The 24,568-nt window shown below is 43.7% G+C and overlaps 1 protein-coding gene across 1 annotated transcript in view; it reads right to left on the bottom strand.

Annotated features, from left to right (window-relative positions):
• Positions 1 to 24,028, bottom strand: part of LOC143782376 (nucleoside hydrolase-like) — a 134,800-nt gene extending 110,772 nt beyond the window's left edge. Inside the window, exons 1-2 of the mRNA XM_077269759.1 lie at positions 23,762 to 24,028; positions 9,420 to 9,607 (exon numbers count right to left, since the gene is read on the bottom strand). Coding sequence (XP_077125874.1) covers positions 9,420 to 9,607; positions 23,762 to 23,777 — 204 coding nt within the window. The 5' untranslated portion in view covers positions 23,778 to 24,028. The remainder of the gene's footprint in view (positions 1 to 9,419; positions 9,608 to 23,761) is intronic.
• Between the last annotated feature and the right edge of the window lie 540 nt (positions 24,029 to 24,568).

Here is a 24,568-nt window from a genome sequence, read left to right as displayed (position 1 = left end):
CCAGGTTTAAGGTGTGAGCCAGGCAAGGAATGTGTTTCAGTTGGGAAAGGGCTATGGCAGCCATGAAATTCCTGCCGTTATCACTCACTATCTTGCCTGCCTCAAGATGTACAGTGCCCAGCCATGACTGAGTTTCTTTCTGCAAGAACTCGTACAGAACTTCCGCGGTGTGTCTGTTGTCGCCCAACACTTCATTGACAATACGGCCTGCTGACGCTTGCCACTAGCTGTCCCATAATGGGACACCTGGTGTGCAACAGTGGCAGCTGCGGATGGAGTGGTTGTGCGACTGCGGTCTGTGGACGAGCTCTCGCTTCTGCAGGAGGACGAGGAGGAGGAGGAGGGGGGCGAACGCCTACAGCCAACTGTTTCCTAGACTGTGGGCTAGGCAGAACTGTCCCAATATTGCTGTCCCCTGTGGACCCTGCATCCACCACATTCACCCAGTGTGCCGTGATGGACACGTAACGTCCCTGGCCATGCCTACTGGTCCATGCATCTGTTGTCAGGTGCACCTTTGTAGTCACAGATTGCCTGAGTGCATGGACGATGCGCTCTTTAACATGGTGGTGGAGGGCTGGGATGGCTTTTCTCGAAAAGAAGTGTTGACTGGGTAGCTCGTAGCGTGGTACAGCGTAGTCCATCAGCGCTTTGAAAGCTTCGCTTTCAACTAACCGGTAGGGCATCATCTCTAATGAGATTAGTCTAGCAATGTGGGCGTTCAAACTCTGTATACGCGGATGCGAGGATGAGTACTTCCTTTTCCTAACAAGAGTCTCATGTAGGGTGAGCTGGACTGGAGAGCTGGAGATCGTGGAACTAGCGGTGGTGCCGGTGGACATGGCAGACTGAGAGAGGGTTGGAGATGGTGTTCTTGCCGGTACCCTACATGCAGTGTTTCCTACTACGAACCTGGTGATTCCCTGACTGCTTTGGCCTGGCGACGAAAGCTGCACAGATACTGCAGGTGGTGCGGGAAGTGGTGGGCTTACAGTGAGGGAAGGGATGTAGCGTTGCTGACTAGCTTCATTGGCCGAGGGTGCTGCAACCTTTAGGGACGTTTGGTAGTTAGTCCAGGCTTGCAAATGCATGGTGGTTAAATGTCTATGCATGCAACTTGCTCTGCTTAAGGTAGTTGAACATTTTTGACAGATGACTTTGCGCTGATCATTTGGATGTTGTTTAAAAATATGCCAGACTGCACTCTTTCTACTATCGGATACCTTTTCAGGCATTGCAGACTGAGCTTCTTTAACCGGATGGCCACGCTGTCCTCCAACTGGTTTTGGTTTTGCCACGCATTTTTGGCCAGATACGGGCCCGGCAGATGGAACCTGTTGTGATGTAGATGCCTGCTGCGGCTCCTCCTCCTCCGCTTCAGAACTACTGCCGCCTGCACCCTGTTCCCCCAATGGCTGCCAATCGGGGTCAACAACTGGGTCATCTATGACCTCCTCTTCTATCTCGTGTGCAACTTCGTCTGTGTCACCGTGTAAGCCGGTGGTATAGCGTTCGTGACGGGGCACCATAGTCTCAGCTGGGTTTGATTCTGGCTCAGTACACTGCGAGGGCAATGTTCTGGTCTGAGTCAAAGGAACAGCATAGTAATCTGGCTGTGGCTGTGCATCTGTGCACTCCATGTCCGATTCAACTTCTAATGGGCATGGCCTGTTAACTGTTTCACTGTCTAACCCAGGAACGGTATGTGTAAAGAGCTCCATGGAGTAACCCGTTGTGTCGCCTGACGCATCCTTCTCTCTTGTTCTGGGTGAAGACAAGGAAGCGACTTGTCCCTGACCATGAACATCCACTAACGACGCGCTGCTTTTACATTTAGCACTTTCAGAAGAGGAGGCAAAAGAGCTAGAGGCTGAGTCAGCAAGGAAAGCCAAAACTTGTTCTTGCTGCTCCGGCTTTAAAAGTGGTTTTCCTACTCCCAGAAAAGGGAGCGTTCGAGGCCTTGTGTAGCCAGACGACGAACCTGGCTCAACAACTCGAGACTTAGGTGCTGTATTGCTTTTACCACGACCACCTGATGCTCCACCACCACTACCATCATTACCAGTTGACAATGACCGCCCACGGCCACGACCTCTTCCACCAGACTTCCTCATTGTTTGCAAGACGTAACCAAAGTAACGGTATTTGTTACTGTAAAACAACTTATAATGTGAACTCAAACTTCTGTAGGATTTATATATACCTTTATAGATGGCTGACACTGAAAGGAAAATCAGGCCCAATGTTACACACTAGGTTTTCTGTGCCCCAATAATTTGAGACAGATGGCACACACAGGACCGGCACTCAAGCAGAAATGCCAATCTTAATCTCCCACTATTTTTTTTGTTTTCAGGGAGAATTAAAAAAAAAAAAATCCCCAGTATGACACACTAGGTTTTCTGTGCCCCAATAATTTGAGACAGATGGCACACACAGGATCGGCACTCAAGCTGAAATGCCAATCTTAATCTCCCACTATTTTTTTTGTTTTCAGGGAGAATTAAAAAAAAAAAAAAAAAAAAAAAGGGACTGTCCTACAATTACTATCTCCCTGCAGTAATCTCAGCAAGGTATGGCAGGCAGCAATAACAAGGAGTGGACAGCTGCACAAAAAAAAAACAAAAGTGTGGACAAACAAACAAGATAGCTGTGCAGAAAGGAAGGAACAACAGGATTTGTGCTTTGAAAAAAGCAGTTGGTTTGCACAGTGGCGTACACACAGCAACACAGCTATCAGGGAGCCTTCTAGGGCAGCCCAATGAGCTACAGTGCTGAGGAAAAAAAAATGTAGCTTCCACTGTCCCTGCAAACAAAAGGTGGTGTTGGACAGTGGAAATCGCTACAGCACAAGCGGTTTGGGGGTGAATGTACCCTGCCTAACACCATCCCTGCTTCTGACGAAGCGGCACCTCTCCCTACGCTCAGATCAGCAGCAGTAAGATGGCGGTCGGCGGGAATGCCCCTTTATAGCCCCTGTGACGCCGCAGAAAGCAAGCCAATCACTGCAATGCCCTTCTCTAAGATGGTGGGGACTGAGATCTATGTCATCACGCTGCCCACACTCTGCGTCCACCTTCATTGGCTGAGAAATGGCGCTTTTAGCGTCATTGAAACGCAATTTTGGCGCGAAAGTCGCATACCGCGTGGCCGACCCCACACAGGGATCGGGTCGGATTTCATGAAACCCGACTTTTCAAAAAGTCGGCGTCTTATGAAAATGACCGATCCATTTCGCTCAACCCTACTCTTGACATTGCATGGTAAGAAACCTACAGCAAATCTGCAAAATTTACTCTTCGGCACCTGCAATATGTTACATCTGATTTTGCAATGGACCGTTTGCAACAGATCAGTTTCATTCCATCTTACATAAAGACTGTGGAGGCTTACAATCCAGAATCTTGAATGTAATTTTGACTAAAGCAGAAGCTCCCAAATATATTTCATGTTTAGACCATATTCTTTATGCTATAGGGAATTCAACATCAAACATCAGGATTTAGCCCTGCAAAGTATTGAGTGCTTTATCAGCCTCCAATTGCCATCTATAATAATGTCTGAATTATCCATTAATAGTACATGTAAATGTTTAAAAACAGTGTTTAATTGTCCCTGCTCTCCCTGATGGTGGCCGTGGTACTAGTCCAGAACCAATGGCAGTCACTGCATGGTGGAAGCATACACACAGGACTGTGATTGACATCCTGGTGTAGGTAGCAAGGAGAAATCATCTCTTCTCCTCCCTGCTGCCTTATTACAGAGATAGCTCTGAAAAGCTATTATCAGAGAGACTGAATTCAATTTGCAATAAACAGGAAATAGTCTAGGTATGGTATTATCGGGAGGTCTCTTCCTCTTAGGAACCCCATGATTTCTGCAACAATTTTGGTGAGGATCCATGGAGCAAATGACATACTAAAAGGCACTGAAAGTGATAATGACAAACTTTTGTTCTGATGGATTTCATCTTGAAATGTTTATACGATACCCATTTGTTTAGATTTTTTAAGTTCATAAATGTATGTACGGAGCTTTATTTATTTATTGATGAGTAACTAGTTTGATTACACGTAAGGATGGGCGGACTCGTGGATGTTCAGGTTCGTTGGGTTCAGCCGAACTTTATAAAAAAGTTTGGTTAGGTACCAGAACGGTACTTGAATTTGATCCGAACCCAGACCCCATTCAAATCAATGGGAGACCCAAATATCCTGCGGTTCCAGCGCTGCCATCTGTGGGATAGGGTGGGAAACCGGTCATGCATCGGCTAATGAAGAATACTTTCATCAACATACACCTGGTGTCGCTGATAGCAGCAAGAGCAGGCGACGCTTATGAGAGTATTCACCAGTTGGTGCCTGTGCATAGGGAAAAAGATGTCAGTGAGATATATAATTAGTGCAGTGAGTGTGTGTGTGCAGCTTACTGTACATGTATTTAGGTAAGAAATAAAGAAAAAAAATATGTGCTGTCACTAAGTTTTAATACCCAGCTGAGGTAAAGCAAACAGCTGGGTGCTGGTGTTATTCTTCTGAGAAGGGGGAAATAAACATAGCTCTTCCCAGGCTATTAATATCAGCTTACAGCTGTCTGCATAGCATTTTCTGGATATTAAAAAGGGGCATCCCCCATAAAAAAAAATCATGTGCTGTCCCCCCTATTTTTGAAAACCTGCAAAGGCCAAGCATACAGCTGCTGTAAAAAATTAATAGTCTGGGAAAGGGCCATGGATATTAGCCCCATCCCAGACTAATAAAGCCAGCTCTCAGCAGCCCTAGAAATATCGCATCCATTAGATGTGTCAATTCTGGCTCTAAGCCTCAGCCCTTCCCATTTGTCCTGGTGCACTGGCAAGTGGTGTAATGGTTTTGGGGATGAAGTCAACTATGTAATATCTGCTGACATCAAGCCCAGGGGATAATAATTGAGAGGTGTCTTATCATACACCCCCAATTACTAACCCACAGTCAAAAGTAATAAACACACACACAGAAATTCCTTTAATTTTACAAAACGCTCCCCGACTCTCTTTTATCCATAAACTGCCTGTAAAAAAAAAATCAAATAAAACAAAGGAGTCCACTGTAAATCCATCCCAAGTCCCAAAACTATCCCAACTCTGCTACATCCTGTGCAGTGCTGAGTGGTGACATCAGTAATGTGACTGCTCAGCACTACAGCCAAAGTCACATGTTACTGTCAGTGTGTCCTGGATGATGTGCTTAGTGTTCATATTACTGACGTCACTGCTAAATACGGCATCTGGATGTAGTAGAGTCGGGATCAACGTGGGATGGCTTTACAGTGCATGCCTTTTGCTTATTTTATTTTTTCAAGGTAATAAATAAGTAAAGAAGGTCAGGGAGTGCTTTGTACAATTTTTATTTTCTCTGTGTGTGGTTTTTGCTTTAAACATGAGGGGTTAGTAATGGGAGTGTCTTATAATATAGACTCTACATTACTAACATCTGGGCTTGATGTCTGCTGATATCACAAAGCTTACATCAACCACAAAATATTACCCCACTTTCCAGCGCAGCAAGGCAAGCGGGAAGAGCCAGGCAAAGTGCCATAATTGGCACTTCTAATGGATGCACCTTTTCTGGCAGGCTGTTATTTTTAGGTTGAGGAGGGCCACATATCCAGGGACTTTCCCAGCCTGAGAATACCAGCCCCAAGCTATCTGCTTTACTTTGGCTAGTTATGAAAAATCAGTGTGAACCCACATCATTTTTATTTTTTTTAGTAATAAATATATGAAAAATACTAATAAATAATTGAATTTAAAAAATGATGCGTAGTTCCCCCTATTTTTAATAACCAGCCAAGGGAAAGCAGACAATTGCAAACTGGTATTATTATGCAGTAAGGGGACAATATTCATGACCCTTCCATTAATATCAGACCTCAGATGTCTGCTTTGCCTTTACTGGTTAATAAAATAGGGTGGGCCTTAAATACATTTTTTTTGCCTTGTATTTTTCTCTCTCTTTACTTACTGAGTTAGTTATATGGGTGCCTGATATGCACTGTCCCATTACTGATCTCTGGGCTTGATGTCAGCAGACATTACACAGCTGAAATCAACAAAATATTACTTCGCTTGTCAATGCACTAGGGCAAGCATGAAGAATCTGACAAAGTGCCATAAAAGGCACATATATCTGATGCGCCTTTTCTGGGGCAGTTGAGGGCTGATATTTTTAGGCTGGGGAGAACAAAATATCCATGTGTCCATGGGCCTTCACAGCCTGAGAATACCATCCCCGCAGATGTCTGCTTTAGCTTGTCTGGTTATCAAAAATAGGGGGACCCCACACTGTTTGTTAAAATTATTTATTTAAATAAATCCAGGTCGTAGCCATTTTTAGGGAAGAATTTTTAAGCAACCTATTAAAGAAATGGACACAACAATAGCTGCATGATTTTACATAATCACCTTCAGAGTCGATCAACAGGAAGCACAAGGGGTCATTTCAGGCTGAACCTCGAAGTACAATTTTGGAACGTACATCAAGTTGCAAAGGGGTTCTCTCTCTTTCTTTATACAGAGAGAAGTAAAGAGAGGTTACAAAACGTCTGTATACCTTGTTAAAATGCCAGGGTTTTGTCATGTAGGAAAAAAATATGCCAAGAACAATCATTTTAAAACTTTATCCACCTTTAATGTCACTTACAACCAAACCAAATCCATTGAGAAACAAACTGAAGTTATTTTGGGTGAAAATAAAATAATGAAACTAAATGTTGCCTAAATGTTATAATTTGGGATGTGGTTGTGTCCATAATTAGCCAATCACATTTAAATTGTTTTACTGCAGGTGTTTGTTACCTTACATCATTATGTTTTCCAATTAGGCAGTATATATTGTGCTTGTCATCACTTTCAAACAGATTGATCTTGGATTCATCCAAACAAAACACTTTAAACCAATCTGTGTCTCTTTCCATTGGCTGTGTTCTTTGGCAAAACTCAAGTCAGACCTTACAATTCTTTGCAGAAATGAAAGGCTTCTTGACTGGAGATTGTGCTTTCAACCCTACTGCTGTTACCATTGGACCACAGTCTGGCAACTCATTTCAATCCGTACAGCACTTTTAGGCTACGTTCACACGGTGCGGTTTTTGGTGCGGATCCGCAGCGGAATTGCAGCTGCGGATCCGCATCCTTTTTCCATGCAGCTTACAGTACAATGTAACCCAATGGAAAACAAAACCCGCTGTGCCGACGATCCTTTTTTCCCCAGGAAAAACAGCGCGGATTTGCCTGCGGAAAAAAGAAGTACCATGTCAATTCTTTCTGCGGATTCCGCTGCGGGTTTCCAACAGCACCAATAGGAAACTGCAGTTGGAAACCCGCAGTGGAATCCGCAGTAGAAAAAGGATCAAAACCCGCAGTGAAAAGCACTGCGGTTTTCACTGCGGATTTGTCCAAAAAAGGACCTGAAAAATCCGCAGTGAAAAAAGGATCGTGTGAACGTAACCTTATGGACATCAGATACTGACTTTTTCTTAATAATGTGATCAATTTTAGAGGAAGTTTGCCTTGGTCGTCCACTTCTAGGTTTGTCAGTTGTTCCATAACCCTCTTTTCCTTTCTTTATTATATGTGACGCTTGTCTCTATGAACAGTTGAATTCCATAACTACTTCTTTTTGGGTTTTGCCTGACTTTACTCTTAGAATAATAAGCTTCCTGACACCTGGTGATAAAATTTGGCTTTGTCTTTGCCATGTTTTAATCGAAAAACACACAAAAAAAAAAATTAGGCGAAATTCGACTACCCATGCTAAAATATGAAAAACATTTTCTGGCCCAGCAAATGTTGACAACTAACACATAAAGGAGTAAAACAATGTCAAACAGAATTTTCATTACTACAGTTGACGTCCATTTGCTTCAGGTTTTTTTAAATCACCAGGAAAATGGCATCACAACAACCAGACAAACATAATCACTCTTTTTTTTAAAAAAAGCTAAACTTTTGCTTGCCACTGTGAGGATAGATAGATAGATAGATAGATAGATAGATAGATAGATAGATAGATAGATAGATAGATAGATAATTTATAAAATAGTAGAAAAGAAAAAAAAATTGTCACCAAAGATAAAAGTCTAAAGGGGTCAGATCGGGAGACCTTGGTGGCCATTCAACTGGCCCACAATGCCCAATCCACTTTACAGGAAACTGTTCATGTAGGAATGCTCGGTCCTGACACCCAAGATGGTGCACCACCACATTATGGGTGTCACATCCGAGCATTCCTACATGAACAGTTTCCTGGAAAGTGGATTGGTCATCATGGGCCAGTTGAATGGCCACTGAGGTCTCCCGATCTGACCCCCTTAGACTTTTATATTTGGGGTCATCTGAAGGCAATTGTCTATGCTGTGAAGATACAAGATGGCCAGCATCTGAAACAACGGATACTGGAAGCCTGTGCTAGCATTTCTTCTGCGGTGTTGCTTTCAGTGAGTCAAGAGTGGGAGAAGAGGGTTGCATTGACAATCTAACACAATGGGCAGCACTTTGAACACATTTTATAAGTGGTCATAAACCTGTAAATAACTCATGAAATAATAAAGTTACGTTAAAACCTAGCACACCATTATTTTTCTTGTGAAATTCTCAATAAGTTTGATGTGTCACATGACCCTCTTCCCATTGAAAAAATAAAGTTGGATCCAAAATGGCCGACTTCAAAATGGCCGCCATGGTCACCACCCATCTTAAAAAGTTTTCCCCCTCCCATATACTAATGTGCCACAAACAGGAAGTTGATATCACCAACCATTCCCATTTTATTTAGGTGTATCCATATAAATGGCCCACCCTGTACATCAGTGTATGCCATTACTTTATGGGTTGGAGGCTGACCCCTTTGAAAGTAAGTGTTTAGAAGACTTGTGAAGACAACATTTTGAGTACTTTTACTGATCTATGATGTCAGAAAAGAAAGAGATGTTTGTTTTTCTATATTATTAGCAGCTGTGTATTTTGTGTTTTTTTTCCAATAGCTCCGCGTCAGCTTTTTCTTACGGTTAAGAAAAATTGATCCTATTTTGCATACTAAAAACAGAGCTCATATACAACAGTCCTATATTTATTGATCTATTTAACCCCTATAATTATTTTTGCAGTGACCACTCCAAGACTCTATTTTGTAAATTAGTTTCTTACTTTTGGTAACAACACTGTCTCACAAGTACCAGGTAGGAGAAATGGATGCCCTATAAAAATACTGGGATAAAAAGAACATATACTCGGATTTCAAGAGCCTTGATTTTTCTCTAACAGCTCAAACTTAAAACAATCCTATAATTCTACACCATACTGCAAGTTTGATATTTAGAAAAATGGAGAAAGTTTTAAAATTGGGCTCCATATAAAAAAAATAAATACATCCATTACTTACATCTAAGCGATCACACAATTTAAGGACACGTAGGACATTTTTGCAAACATTGTCCAATTGAGTGTTGCCCGCAACACATGTGATTCCTAAAATTTTAACATTTGGAGTTACAATTGCCATCATAATGGCCTGGGCATCATCTGTTCCACAGTCCACATCAATAAGAAGCAACTTCTTATAGCTTCCTTCTGGAAGAGATAAAAGGACATTAGCATTCATGAGCAAAATGAACAAATTTCAATCGATAGTAAAAACTTTTAGAAGAATAAAGACACAAAATAAATATAGACGATAAAAACCATGTGTGACTAAACAAAAATCAAAATGACATTATGAATGGCAAATAAATACCTGTAAAAGGTATGTGCCTTTAATCATGTTAACAAAGAAAGAAATATCATGAAAAACAATGATACTAGACAAAAATGCTAAGACATTTCAGGTTCTTGAAATCCTTTAGAGCTAGCTTTTGCTCTGTTAGGCCTCTTTCACACGTCGGTGCCTCCGGTAAATGTAGTGACAGTTTTCTCACGTACCAGAGACACTGACACACGTAGAGCCATTCAAATGATTGGGTCTATGCAGATGTCAGCGTGTTTTCATGGACCGTGTGTCCGTGTGCAAAACATGTAGACATGTCCGTTTTTACCCGGACACACGGCCCGCCAAATGGCCCACACACGTGCACATGGAGAACAGTGTACACTGTCCTCCATGTGCATGGACGGCTGCGGGAGAAACAGCGCTACTGTAAGCCGCTGTTCTCTGCGTGTGGTGCTGAATCCAGCTCTCATCTATTGTCCGCTGCTCTGCCGGCACAGCGCGAGCAGGGGACAATGAATGAAAGAAAAAAAACGGCGTGGGGTCCCCCCTACATTTTACATTAAACCAGGCAAAACTCACAGGTGTGGGTTGCTATTCTCAGGCTGGTAAGGGGCCATGGATATGGGCCCCCCAGCCTAAAAACAGCAGCCTGCAGCTGCCCAGAAAAGGTGCATCTATTAGATGCACCAATTCTGGAGCTTTGCCCAGTTCGTCCCACTCCCCTGTAGCATTGGCATATGAGGTAATGAGGGGTTAATGTCCCTTTCCTATTGCAAGGTGACATTAAGCCGGCTTAGTAATGGAGAAATGTCAATAAGACACCTGTCCATTACTAATCCCACAGTTGTTAAAGGGTTAAAAAAACACACACAGTAAGAAAAAAGTATTTTAATGAAATAAAACGATACATAGTTTTTCCACATTTATTGTTCTGCCATTCCAAGTGAAGCCCTCTATCTCCTGGAAAAAAGTCAAAATAAAAAACCAACAATATACCATACCTGTCAGGCGTACAGTCAAGTCCCACATAGTAATCCATATCTGGGGGCATTTACATTTTACAGCAGGGAGCGCTGCTAATGTGGCCGCTCCCAGCTGTAAATGACCAGGGAATGAAAGAAATGCAGGGAGCGGAGCTTTGGTGACTAGCGGTGACGTCACCGAAGCTGCGCCCACTGGCGGCATGAACTAAGATGCGGATATACACAGCGTCCAACCTCCAGCATTTACTGACCGAGGGAACATACCCTAAGGGTGCGTGTCCACGTTCAGGATTGCATCAGGATTTGGTCAGGATTTTTCATCAGTATTTGTAAGCCAAAACCAGGACTGGAACAATTAGAGGAAAAGTATAATAGAAACATATGCAACAATTCTGCATTTATCACCCACTCCTGGTTTTGGCTTACAAATACTGATGAAAAATCCTGACCAAATCCTGATGCAATCCTGAACATGGACACATACCCTAAGAGTAGGAGCTCCATGAGGCTGTGCTGCTATTGGAGCTGTGTGGTTGCCCCGCATGCAGCAGCTGCTGGATCACCTCCCTCTTCTACTGCTAGTGCTATCAAGAAGACTCCTGTGTGCTTCTGTAAGGAGGTGGCAGGGACCCTCGATTGCTTTCCCTCTCCTGAATGTTGAGTAACCGTGTCATGTGCGACTTCCTAATGTTTTATGAATGTAATGTGCAGTTTTCTCATGTTCTTGTATTGTGTTATGTGCGGTATACTAATGTGATGTACTCCTAATGTCTGGTTACTGTAAATGTATTTGTAATTATGTAATTTTGTTCAGGGACAGAAGAGTTAAGCAGTCGGGAGGAGTTAAGGGTAGGCCAGTCCTAGTTTAAAAGGGAACCTGTCATGTGGTTCCCACTGCCCAAACCACAGGCAGACTGGCTGTATTATTGCAACTGTGTATGTTTTAGGCTAAGTTCACACTGGGCATTTTTGCTGTATTTTTTTCTGCAGCAAAACCTGAGTGCTTGGCAGGAAAGAAGCTGCAGCAAAAACGCAGGTTTTGCTGTGTTTTTGGTGCGGTTTTTCGTTCAATTCAATGAGTGAAAAACGCTGAAAGAAGTGAAATGCTCCATGCCCAAAAAGCCAAGCAAAGCACAAAATCTTGATGACAAAAAACAAAACAAAATGGTGTGTGCATGAGATTTCTGAAATCTCATGGGCTTTGCTTGTACTGTGAAAAGCAGCTGAAAATGTGCATAAAAAAGCACTTTAAAAAATGCAGCAAAAACACCCAGTGTGAACTCAGCCTTACTCTGGAAAGCTTTAGGCTATGTTCACACGCTGCGGATTTTGCCGTGGATCCGCAGTGTTTCCGCAGCTGTGGGTCCGCAGCAGTTTCCCATGCGTTTACAGTACAATGTAAACCTATGGAAAATGCAATCCACAGTGCACATGCTGCGGAAAAAAACGCTCGGAAACGCAGCGGTTTACATTCCACAGCATGTCAATTCATTGTGCGGAATCCGCAACGGTTTTACACCTGCTCGAATAGAAAACCGCAGGTGTAAAACCGCAGTGGAATCCGCACAAAAACAGCGGTAAATCCGCGGTAATTCCGCAGGAAATCCGCAGGTAAAACGCAGTGCCTTTTACCTGCGGTTTTCACAAATCCGTTGCGGAAAAATCCGCAGACCTCAAGAATACGTGTGCACATACACTTAGCATTTCAGAGTAAAACATATTTGGAAAGCCGTCTGAGAACTATGTATCTTGAATGACACATGTAAAGAGACCTGTCAGTATGTCAATATCTGCAATAAGTGGAGCATGGATTTTTTGTGATATTCCTCATTATTTTGAACAGTGAGGAAAAAGTGTCCAATCAAATTGTCATGTTACTTGCGGATCTAAACCAAACTCTGCAAATGTGAATTACTGAAAAAGGTATACCCAATTTACCAATATCCACACTCTTCTAGCAACATTTCACTAATCCCCAGCAAGTTTTTGCTTAATAGCTACATATCCCACCAAGCACTCTGCAAGGAGTTTGCATGCTCTCCCAGTGTTTGCGTGGGTTTCCCCCCACATTCCAAAAACATACTTATAGGGAATTTAGATTGTGAGCCCCATCGGGGACAGTGATGATAATGTGTGCAAACTGTAAAGCGCTGAGGAACATGTTAACGCTATATAAAAGTAAAGATTATTTATGTATTTATTATATGATTGCTGCAGGTTTTAGCATTCACTTGATAACACATGGTTGTTGTAGCTGGTTGAATACAATTTGGCATTGGACCAGGGGAGTGTCACTAGGGATTGGAAAGTTGGTTGTCCTGCTCCCTCTAACACCATCATCTATGCATATATGCCCTGTTCTCAGAGAGTTTTTGCTACTCTCTCTTTGCCTTTGTTGAGGAAGCAAAATAACAGCACTGCCTGGCTATAAAACACATCTTGCAGAGTGCACGTCATCAAGGCTCTGGAAGGAGCTAGAAATTTAACCCTTTCCAAAAAGCTTTTCTTAGCCTACTCTAGTCAGTAAGATTGTTCATTAAAGGGAACCTGTCACCCCCCCAGGCGTTTGTAACTAAAAGAGCCACCTTGTGCAGCACTAATGCTGCATTCTGACAAGGAGGCTCTGTTAGTTATGCTCCCTGCACACGCTGAAATAAACACTTATAAAATGTGCCCCCTCATACCGTGAAATCGTCCCCCCTAATCAGACACAGCACAGCCATCACTCCAGGCCTGTGCCTGCATTGTAAGTATTTTTTTCCAGGCATGCACAGTTGCGCTGCCCTTCAAACTTACAGCGCAGGCGCCAGGGATGCTAATGAAGCAAGAGGAGGCAGCGCCCGGCGCGCACAGGCCCGGAGTGACAGCTGTGCTGCGTCTGATTAGGGGGGAAGACCCGCCCCCGGGACGATTTCACGGTATGAGGGGGCACATTTTATAAGCGTTTATTTCAGCGTGTGCAGGGAGCATAACTAACAGAGCCACCTTGTCAGAATGCTGCATTAGTGCTGCACAAGGTGGCTCTTTTAGTTACAAACGCCTGGGGGGGGGGGTGACATGTTCCCTTTAATTATAGACAAACGTTCTAGCAAATGGTTGTTCTTTCAGTTATTAGTAAAAACAATATTCAGGAATAGCATTAATTCGAGAAACTAATTGGTGAAATCAAAATTTGCAATCTATTGAATCACAAAAAGAAAAAGGATCTTCTGATGTCTCTACAATATGGATTGTCATGATTCCCCAATGGCATGGGAACATCAGAAACACAAAATAACAGACTAGCCCTCGGGTGATGGAAACTCAAGCTGACCGTGACCTAAATCTACCACACAACTAACAGTAGCCAGGAAGCATTCCTACGGCTGCCTAGATGCCATGCGCCAGCCGGAGAACTAACTACGCCTGGAAGAGGAAGGAACAGACCTGGCTTACCTCTAGTGAAATTCCCCAAAGATGATAGTAGCCCCCACATATATTAACGGTGAGTTCAGAGGAAAAGACATACACAGTATGAAGGTAGATTTAGCAAAGCGAGGTCCACTTACTAGATAGAGGAAGGATACAAAAGAGGACTTCACGGTCAGCTGAAAAACCCTTTCAAAAACCCATCCTGAAATTACTTTAAGACTCCTGTGTCAACTCATGACACAGGAGTGGCAATTTCAGTCCACTAGAGCTTCCAGTAACAGGAAATGACAAAACTGTAAACTGGACAAGAAAAACAAAATAATAAGGACAAGAGTCCACTTAGCTGATCAGCAGACTGGTAGCAGGAACATGCAACTGAAAGACTCAGGTTACAATGATGACCGGCAAGGAAGTGACTGGAGAGCAAGGCTAAATAGGGAACTCCCAAAACTGATGGAAGCAGGTGAGCTGAGGCAGAAAAGAACACACAAGTCTCCAGTACCACCAGCCACCACTAGGGGAGCCCAAAAAGCGGATCACAACAGTACCCCCCCTTAAGGAGGGGGCACCAAACCCTCACAAGAACCGCCAGGGCGACCTGGATGAGCCCTATGAAAGGCACGAACCAAACCGAGGCATGAACATCAGAGGCAGTTACCCAAGAATTATCTTCCTGACCATAGCCCTTCCATTTAACCAGATACTGGAGTCTCCGCCTGGAAATACGGGAGTCCAAGATCTTTTCTATAATGTACTCCAATTCACCCTCAACCAGCACAGGAGCAGGAGGCTCAGCAGAAGGAACCACCGGCACCTCGTATCTCCGCAACAACGACCGATGGAACACATTATGGATAGCGAAAGATGCCGGGAGGTCCAAACGAAAGGAAACAGGGTTAATAATCTCCAAAATCCTATAGGGACCGATGAACCGAGGCTTAAATTTAGGAGAAGAAACCCTCATTGGGACAAAACGGGAAGACAACCACACCAAGTCCCCAACACGAAGGCGAGGACCAACCCGACGCTGGCGGTTAGCAAACTGCTGAGTCCTCTCCTGGGACAAATTCAAATTGTCCACCACTTGTTCCCAAATCCGATACAACCGATCCACCACAGCATCTACTCCAGGACAATCCGAAGACTCCGCCTGACCAGAAGAAAAACGGGGATGAAACCCCGAATTGCAAAAGAAAGGGGAAACCAAAGTGGCCGAACTAGCCCGATTCTTAAGAGCAAACTCCGCCAACGGCAAAAAGGCAACCCAATCATCCTGATCCGCAGACACAAAACACCTCAAATACGTCTCCAAAGTCTGATTAGTTCGCTCCGTCTGGCCATTAGTCTGAGGATGGAAGGCAGACGAAAAAGACAAATCAATGCCCAACCTGGCACAGAATGCCCGCCAAAATCTAGAAACGAACTGGGTACCCCTATCAGAAACGATATTTTCAGGAATACCATGCAAGCGAACCACATTTTGAAAAAACAAAGGAACCAACTCAGACGAGGAAGGCAACTTCGGCAATGGCACCAAATGAACCATCTTAGAAAAACGGTCACACACCACCCAGATAACAGACATCCTCTGAGAGACAGGAAGATCAGAAATAAAGTCCATCGAGATGTGCGTCCAAGGCCTCTTCGGAATAGGCAAGGGCAACAACAACCCGCTAGCCCTAGAACAACAAGGCTTGGCCCGAGCACACACATCACAAGACTGCACAAAAACACGCACATCTCGAGACAGAGATGGCCACCAGAAGGATCTAGCCACCAAATCCCTGGTACCAAAAATTCCAGGATGACCCGCCAGCGTAGAAGAATGAACCTCCGAGATGACTCTACTGGTCCAATCATCAGGAACAAACAGTCTACCAGGTGGACAGCGATCAGGTCTATCCGCCTGAAACTCTTGCAAAGCACGTCGCAGATCTGGGGAAATAGCGGATAATATCACCCCATCCTTAAGGATACCTGTAGGTTCCGAATCACCAGGGGAATCAGGCTCAAAACTCCTAGAAAGGGCATCTGCCTTCACATTCTTAGAACCTGGTAGATATGAGACCACAAAATTAAACCGAGAGAAAAACAACGACCAGCGCGCCTGTCTAGGATTCAGGCGCCTGGCAGACTCAAGATAAATCAGATTCTTGTGATCAGTCAAAACCACCACCTGATGTCTAGCACCCTCAAGCCAATGACGCCACTCCTCAAATGCCCACTTCATGGCCAAAAGCTCCCGATTACCGACATCATAATTTCTTTCGGCGGCAGAAAATTTTCGAGAAAAGAACGCACAAGGTCTCATCACTGAGCAATCGGAACTTTTCTGCGACAAAACCGCCCCCGCTCCGATCTCGGAAGCATCGACCTCAACCTGAAAGGGGAGAGAGACATCAGGCTGGCGCAACACAGGGGCAGACGAAAAGCGGCGCTTAAGTTCCCGAAAGGCCTCCACAGCGGCAGAGGACCAATTGGCAACATCAGCACCCTTCTTAGTCAAATCCGTAAGAGGCTTAGCAACACCAGAAAAACCAGTTATAAATCGACGATAAAAATTAGCAAAGCCCAAGAACTTCTGAAGACCCTTTAGAGAAGTAGGCTGCGTCCAGTCACAAATAGCCCGAACCTTGACAGGGTCCATCTCAACAGAAGAAGGGGAAAAAATGTACCCCAAAAAGGAAATCTTTTGAACCCCAAAAACACACTTAGAACCCTTTACACACAGAGAATTCTCCCGCAAGACCTGAAAAACCCTCCTGACCTGCTGAACATGAGACTCCCAGTCCTCAGAAAAAATCAAAATATCGTCCAAATACACAATCATAAATTTATCCAGATATTCACGGAAAATATCATGCATAAAGGACTGAAAAACTGAAGGTGCATTAGAAAGGCCGAAAGGCATTACTAAATACTCAAAGTGGCCCTCAGGCGTATTAAATGCGGTTTTCCACTCATCCCCTTGCTTAATTCGCACCAAATTATACGCCCCACGGAGATCAATCTTGGAGAACCACTTAGCCCCCCTTATGCGAGCAAACAAATCAGTAAGCAGCGGCAACGGATACTGATATTTGACAGTAATTTTATTCAGGAGTCGATAATCAATACAAGGCCTCAGCGAGCCATCCTTTTTAGAGACAAAGAAAAACCCAGCTCCTAAAGGTGATGAAGAAGGACGAATATGTCCCTTTTCCAGGGACTCCTTAACATACTCTCGCATGGCAGCATGCTCAGGTACAGATAGGTTAAACAAACGACCCTTTGGAAATTTACTGCCTGGAATCAGATCTATGGCGCAATCACACTCTCTGTGGGGAGGGAGAGAACCAATTTTAGGCTCTTCAAAAATATCCCCAAAATCCGACAAAAATGCCGGAACCTCAGAGGGAATAGATGACGAGATAGAAACCAATGGTATGTCCCCATGAGCCCCCCGACATCCCCAGCTTAACACAGACATAGTTTTCCAGTCCAGTACTGGGTTATGAGATTGCAACCATGGTAATCCAAGCACTAACACATCATGTAAATTATGCAACACGAGGAAGCGAATCATCTCCTGATGGTCTGGAGTCATACACATAGTCACTTGCGTCCAGAACTGTGGTCTATTACAAGCCAGAGGTGTAGAATCAATACCCTTCAGAGGTATAGGAACTTCCAGAGGCTCCAAATCAAACCCACAGCGCCTGGCGAAGGACCAATCCATGAGACTCAGAGCGGCGCCAGAGTCCACATAGGCATCCACGGTAATAACTGATAATGAACAAATCAGAGTTACAGACAGAAGAAATTTAGACTGTAAAGTGCCAATAGAAACAGACTTGTCAACCTTCCTAGTACGTTTAGAGCATGCTGATATAACATGCGCGGAATCACCACAGTAGAAGCACAAGCCATTTTTGCGCCTATAATTCTGCCGCTCGCTTCTTGACAGAATTCTGTCACATTGCATTTTCTCTGGCGTCCCTTCAGAAGATACCGCCAAATGGTGCACGGGTTTGCGCTCCCGCAAACGCCGATCAATCTGAATCGCCATTGTGATGGACTCATTCAGACCTGTGGGCGTAGGAAACCCCACCATGACATCCTTAACGGCATCAGAAAGGCCTTCTCTGAAAATTGCCGCTAGGGCACACTCATTCCACTGAGTAAGCACAGACCATTTACGAAATTTTTGGCAGTATATCTCAGCTTCATCTTGCCCTTGAGACAGGGCTATTAAAGCTTTTTCAGCTTGAATCTCCAAATTAGGTTCCTCATACAGCAACCCTAAAGCCAGAAAAAACGCATCCACATTGAGCAACGCAGGATCCCCTGGTGTCAATGAAAATGCCCAATTTTGAGGGTCACCTCGCAGCAAAGAAATCACAAGCTTAACCTGCTGAACAGGATCTCCAGAGGAGTGAGGTCTGAGAGAAAGGAATAATTTACAATTACATTTGAAATTCAGAAACCGAGATCTATCTCCGGAAAATACCTCTGGTGTAGGAATCTTAGGTTCAGAAATAGGAGTACGTATAACATAATCTTGTAAATTCTGAACCTTCGTAGCAAGATTATTTAAACCTGCAGCCAAACTCTGAGAGTCCATCCTTAAACCGGAGAGATCAGAGCCATTCAAGGATTAGAAGGAGAGAAAGGCAAGGCTGTAAATAGAGCAGAAATACAACTGAGCCAACTAAGTAGCAAACATGTGAGGGAAAAAAAAAAAAAAAAAATCTACAGACTTCTTTTACTCTCCTTTAGTGTTGAGCGATACCGTCCGATACTTGAAAGTATCGGTATCGGAAAGTATCGGCCGATACCGGCAAAATATCGGATCCAATCCGATACCGATACCCGATACCAATACAAGTCAATGGGACTCATGTATCGGACGGTATTCCTGATGGTTCCCAGGGTCTGAAGGAGAGGAAACTCTCCTTCAGGCCCTGGGAACCATATAAATGTGTAAAATAAAGAATTAAAATAAAAAATATCGCTATACTCACCTGTCCGACGCAGCCGGGACCTCGGCGATTGTAAGCGGCAGCGTTGTTTCTTTAAAATTCGCGCTTTTACTTGCTTACGTGAATTCCCGGCTTCTGATTGGTCAGGGCGGCCATGTTGCCGGGACTCGGACCAATCACAGCAAGCCGTGACGAAATTACGTCACGGCTTGCTGTGATTGGTCCGCGTCCCGGCAATATGGCGCCGTGACCAATCACAAGCCGTGACGTCACGGGAGGCTGGACACGCGCGCTTTTCAAAATAAGCGCGTGTCCAGCCTCCCGTGACGTCACGGCTTGTGATTGGTTAATGGCGGCCATGTTCCTGGGACGCGGACCAATCACAGCAAGCCGTGACGTAATTTCGTCACGGCTTGCTGTGATTGGTCCGCATCCCGGCAATATGGCGCCGTGACCAATCACAAGCCGTGACGTCACGGGAGGCTGGACACGCGCGCTTTTCAAAATAAGCGCGTGTCCAGCCTCCCGTGACGTCACGGCTTGTGATTGGTTAATGGCGGCCATGTTGCCGGGACGCGGACCAATCACAGCAAGCCGTGACGTAATTTCGTCACGGCTTGCTGTGATTGGTCCGAGTCCCGGCAACATGGCCGCCCTGACCAATCAGAAGCCGGGAATTCACGTAAGCAAGTAAAAGCGCGAATTTTAAAGAAACAACGCTGCCGCTTACAATCGCCGAGGTCCCGGCTGCGTCGGACAGGTGAGTATAGCGATTTTTTTTATTTTAATTCTTTCTTTTACACCTTTTTACATTAATGTTGTTTCGATACCGATATCCGATATTACAAAAATATCGGATCTCGGTATCGGAAATTCCGATACAGCAAGTATCGGCCGATACCCGATACTTGCAGCATCGGAATGCTCAACACTACTCTCCTTTCTTCTGCCAATTACTTTAACAGCGGCCGGTCATACTGTCACGATTCCCCAATGGCATGGGAACATCAGAAACACAAAATAACAGACTAGCCCTCGGGTGATGGAAACTCAAGCTGACCGTGACCTAAATCTACCACACAACTAACAGTAGCCAGGAAGCATTCCTACGGCTGCCTAGATGCCATGCGCCAGCCGGAGAACTAACTATGCCTGGAAGAGGAAGGAACAGACCTGGCTTACCTCTAGTGAAATTCCCCAAAGATGATAGTAGCCCCCACATATATTAACGGTGAGTTCAGAGGAAAAGACATACACAGTATGAAGGTAGATTTAGCAAAGCGAGGTCCACTTACTAGATAGAGGAAGGATACAAAAGAGGACTTCACGGTCAGCTGAAAAACCCTTTCAAAAACCCATCCTGAAATTACTTTAAGACTCCTGTGTCAACTCATGACACAGGAGTGGCAATTTCAGTCCACAAGAGCTTCCAGTAACAGGAAATGACAAACTGTAAACTGGACAAAAAATACAAAACAAAAAGGACAAGAGTCCACTTAGCTGATCAGCAGACTGGTAGCAGGAACATGCAACTGAAAGACTCAGGTTACAATGATGACCGGCAAGGAAGTGACTGGAGAGCAAGGCTAAATAGGGAACTCCCAAAACTGATGGAAGCAGGTGAGCTGAGGCAGAAAAGAACACACAAGTCTCCAGTACCACCAGCCACCACTAGGGGAGCCCGCGGATCACAACAATGGATACTATCTTTTTATATCATATTATTTAACAAAATGTAGTGAAACTTTATTCTTGGGGCTAAATGGTTAAATTAAAAGACTTCAAGCTAATAGCTTAATGACTATAAGGACTAACAATGGTATCTCCTGGCATGTTCAAGTGTCAGAAGAGGTTAGGGAGTGAATTTATACAATAAAGCCAGACTGGCACTACCATATAAGGCTACTTTCACACTTCCCTCTTTTTTCCTCCGTCGCAATCCGTCGTTATGGGCAAAAAACAGATCCTGCAAATGTGCTTGCAGAATGCATTTTTTGCCCATAGACTTGTATTAGCGACGGTTCGCGACAGATGGGCACACGTCGCATCCGTCGTGCGACGGATCCGTCGTGTTTTGGCGGACGCGATGCACAAAAAAAGATCAACGTAACTTTTTTTGTGCGAAGTGTCCGACCCCTCCTCAATGCTCATCACAATGGGCAGTGGATGCGTTGTAAAACTGCATCCGCTGCCCACGTTGTGCTAAATTTAGCACAACGTCCGTCGGTTCGTCGGGCCGACGGTTTGCGATGGCCCCGTACCGACGGAAGAGTGAAAGTAGCCTAACCCAGTGGAGTGCTATGTGATAAAACATCGCATAGCGCTCGAACCACTGTTATGCTATGGGGCAGCTCATATCTGCGATTACTTTCTCATGCTGTGATTGACATCAATACTCAGCTCACTCACACCCATATAAATCTATGGGTTCCAGTGCCCTTCAAATACCGTATTTCAGGTACGTGTTGCATCTGTTTTTTCACGTACCAATTATAACATATGCTGCTGTACATATTTCTGTGTTTTTAAATGGACTGTGTGTCTGTGTAAAGCATACGGAGAGATGTCCGTTTCTTTCTGGCGGCACAGATGACAAGGGCCAATCCAAAACACGTACAGCACATAGACGTTCTCTCTTTTTTTGTAGGCAAATTGTCTATAGACTATGAAAAAAAGAAGATTTGCTGATCAAGCTGACCCATTCTCTTAAAAAAATGGATATTACTGGGGTGTGATCTGTGTTATCCAAATAACGTCTGTTATTTTTACTGTGCAATAGCTCGGGGGAAAGATTAACATTTTTTGCTTTTGTTTGCTAAATAGATGCCACATTGATTGCAATAATTGACAAGCAGATGAAAAATGATTGAACAGCACACTGATGAAAAATGTGTACAGTATGGAATATGTTTTTGTAACAGATCTCCATAGTGGATGGATGCTGCGTCATCGAACCAAACTGTGCTCATTGTCAAATATGTGACTCATGGTGTTCGCATTTTACTGTGGTCACAAATGCTATGACTCTCAGACAAGTCATGTGATCAAAAACATCTGTGTAACTTGTCTCCGACTTGCTGTAGTATGACTATTTTAATGCAGTAATTTTACCATACAAAAAATTGCTATATCGCAGATAAGTAGCAAAGTCGAATGTAACTTGCATCGGAGTCTATGGCAAGTGAATGATGCGACTTGTGATCAGCAACAGAAAATCCAACATATTTGTGACTTTGTGTTGCAGGTCTCTATGTGAGCCCATAAGGCCGGGTGCACACGATCCAGAAGTAGCAGAGCATGTTCGCTGCGTCCAACGCGCTGCCATCTATTGAACGCAGGTGAATCCACATGTGTTTACGGAACCGTGCAGATTCACCGCATTCAATACATTCTATGGGTGAAATTTTTCTTGTGAAGACTATTAAATCTCCTAGGGAAATTGACATGCTGCAGTCTGGAAAGACGCGCCGCATGTCCGTCTCCGCAGATGAGCCGCGGGCGACGCATAGTGGATATGGGATTTCTTGAAATCCCATCCACTGTGCTGTAACATCTGGCTGCCCAAGTTCTCTGCATCCAACCCACAGCGTTTACTGATCGTTTGCACATACCCTAAGAGATCATTAGATATGATGTGACAATGCAACACTGTGAGGTCAGTGTTGTGTGACATGTCACCACATACTAGCCTGGCATGTACAACAATTTTTTTTTTCGTTTTGGTGCTAACTGAGCCAGAAATCTACTGCATTTAGCTTAGTACATATTCCCCATTTTGGCAGGTCATTCACATACTGTTTTAATATTGAAGCTGTAAAAGGTTTATATACCGGGGGAAAAAAATTGAACTAAATCCAATTGCCAGATATAAATGAATGTACGATTAATAATTGTTAAATGATTAACCATTGTGTTATGCAAAAGGTGAGAGTTTTGTGCACACAATATTTTTTTTTTTCCCAAGTGGGAAAAAACGTTTGTTTTTCAGGTGGAAGACACTCAGGAAATGCTCCTTTTTTCCTGCATTTTGTAAAGTTGAAGCACCCAATTTGTTAGCATTTTTAGGTTATTTGCAGAGTGCTTTTTCGATGTTTTGCCCACCGGTAGTATTTTTGCGCATTTTCGGGCGTCTTTTGTGCTGGTGCTTTACGGACATTTTTTTGTTTAACTCCACTCAACAATAAAGAATTCACTATGTTTTTCAAGCAGAAACACTGATAAAATGCTCAAAAAGACACCTGTCCATCTTCAGAGCACCTTTTGAGGTTTCCCTTTGGCTTAAATTGTAAGCATGGAGCATCTTCCCAGTGGAAGGCACCTGAAGATTGCTCATGTCACTTCCTTTACCCACTTTGTGTCTGTAGACACCTGAAAGAGTTGAAAGATGCTCAAAAAACCTGAACATATGTACACCAAGTCATTTTTACACAGACCTGAAAATAATGGTTTGTTAGAACTTTTGTCAGGTGGGTTTCAGAGCGGACCCACTCCAACCCTAAAAAAAATATGTTGTGTTCCTACATGCTGAAAAAGAAAAAAAGTTAAATGTATCAATTTATGATAACTCTGTTACATTCAAACATGTAAATGACATACTTTGAGAATCTGATAAGGGATACAATGACAGTTTTAGTCCCCCAAAATGCAAATAGTTAACACATACCTTGTTTGCACTCCATGATAACCAAGTCAACCAGCAAAACTGCTCTCTTGCTGTCTCTACAGAGAGGAGTGTGTGAGCTGAGGAATGTTCTTCTTTAACATAGACCTCAGCTGCTTCCCTTGTGTTCCCTCTGGCTTGTATTTCTGTGATCACACTGTCTTCTCCTGAGAAAACTTAGCAGTTAAGAAAACTTTCTGCTTTTACTATGAAGAGGCAGTACAAGAGGAGCAGATCAAAGTCAACTCCACTCCTTCTAAATTGAGCAATGGTGTGAGCTGAGCATGTCTGAGCACCTCCTACCTCACTGATTAGTGTGTACTACCTCTGAAAAGCAGAAGTGTTCCAGGAGCTAGTCACTAGACCTGATTTACTAATATCATAGCCAACTGAATAAAACTTTATGATGACAATTTATAGATCAGCACTTTTTCCTACGCCTCTTATCCATTTTGGACTGTATACTTATAATTCCCTGGACAGGGGCCTCTTTGCTTCAACTTGTAGATCAGCACTTCTCATGCTGTTCTTAACCATTTTAGACCATACAATCTACAGGGCATGATCCATTGTTTCATTGATGGTAAATGTTTCAACTGTATTTCATTTAGTTTGGTTGTAGTTTTGCGTATGCATGATTATAAAATGTTAACATTGGCAATATATGAAGATGAGGTTGTAAAATCCTGTAACTTACACTCTATAGAAATATTGCCCTGGGTTTCAGGGCACATACAAAGAATGCAATGCAGTCTGTTTTTTCTCTCTATTTAACTATTTTGAGGGAGAATCATAATAAAGTTGTCACAG

The sequence above is a fragment of the Ranitomeya variabilis genome, chromosome 6 (assembly GCF_051348905.1).
Source record: "Ranitomeya variabilis isolate aRanVar5 chromosome 6, aRanVar5.hap1, whole genome shotgun sequence".
NCBI classification, from domain to species: domain Eukaryota; kingdom Metazoa; phylum Chordata; class Amphibia; order Anura; family Dendrobatidae; genus Ranitomeya; species Ranitomeya variabilis.
The sequence above is the reverse complement of the archived record's forward strand: the minus strand, read 5'-3'. Positions and strand labels throughout refer to the sequence as shown.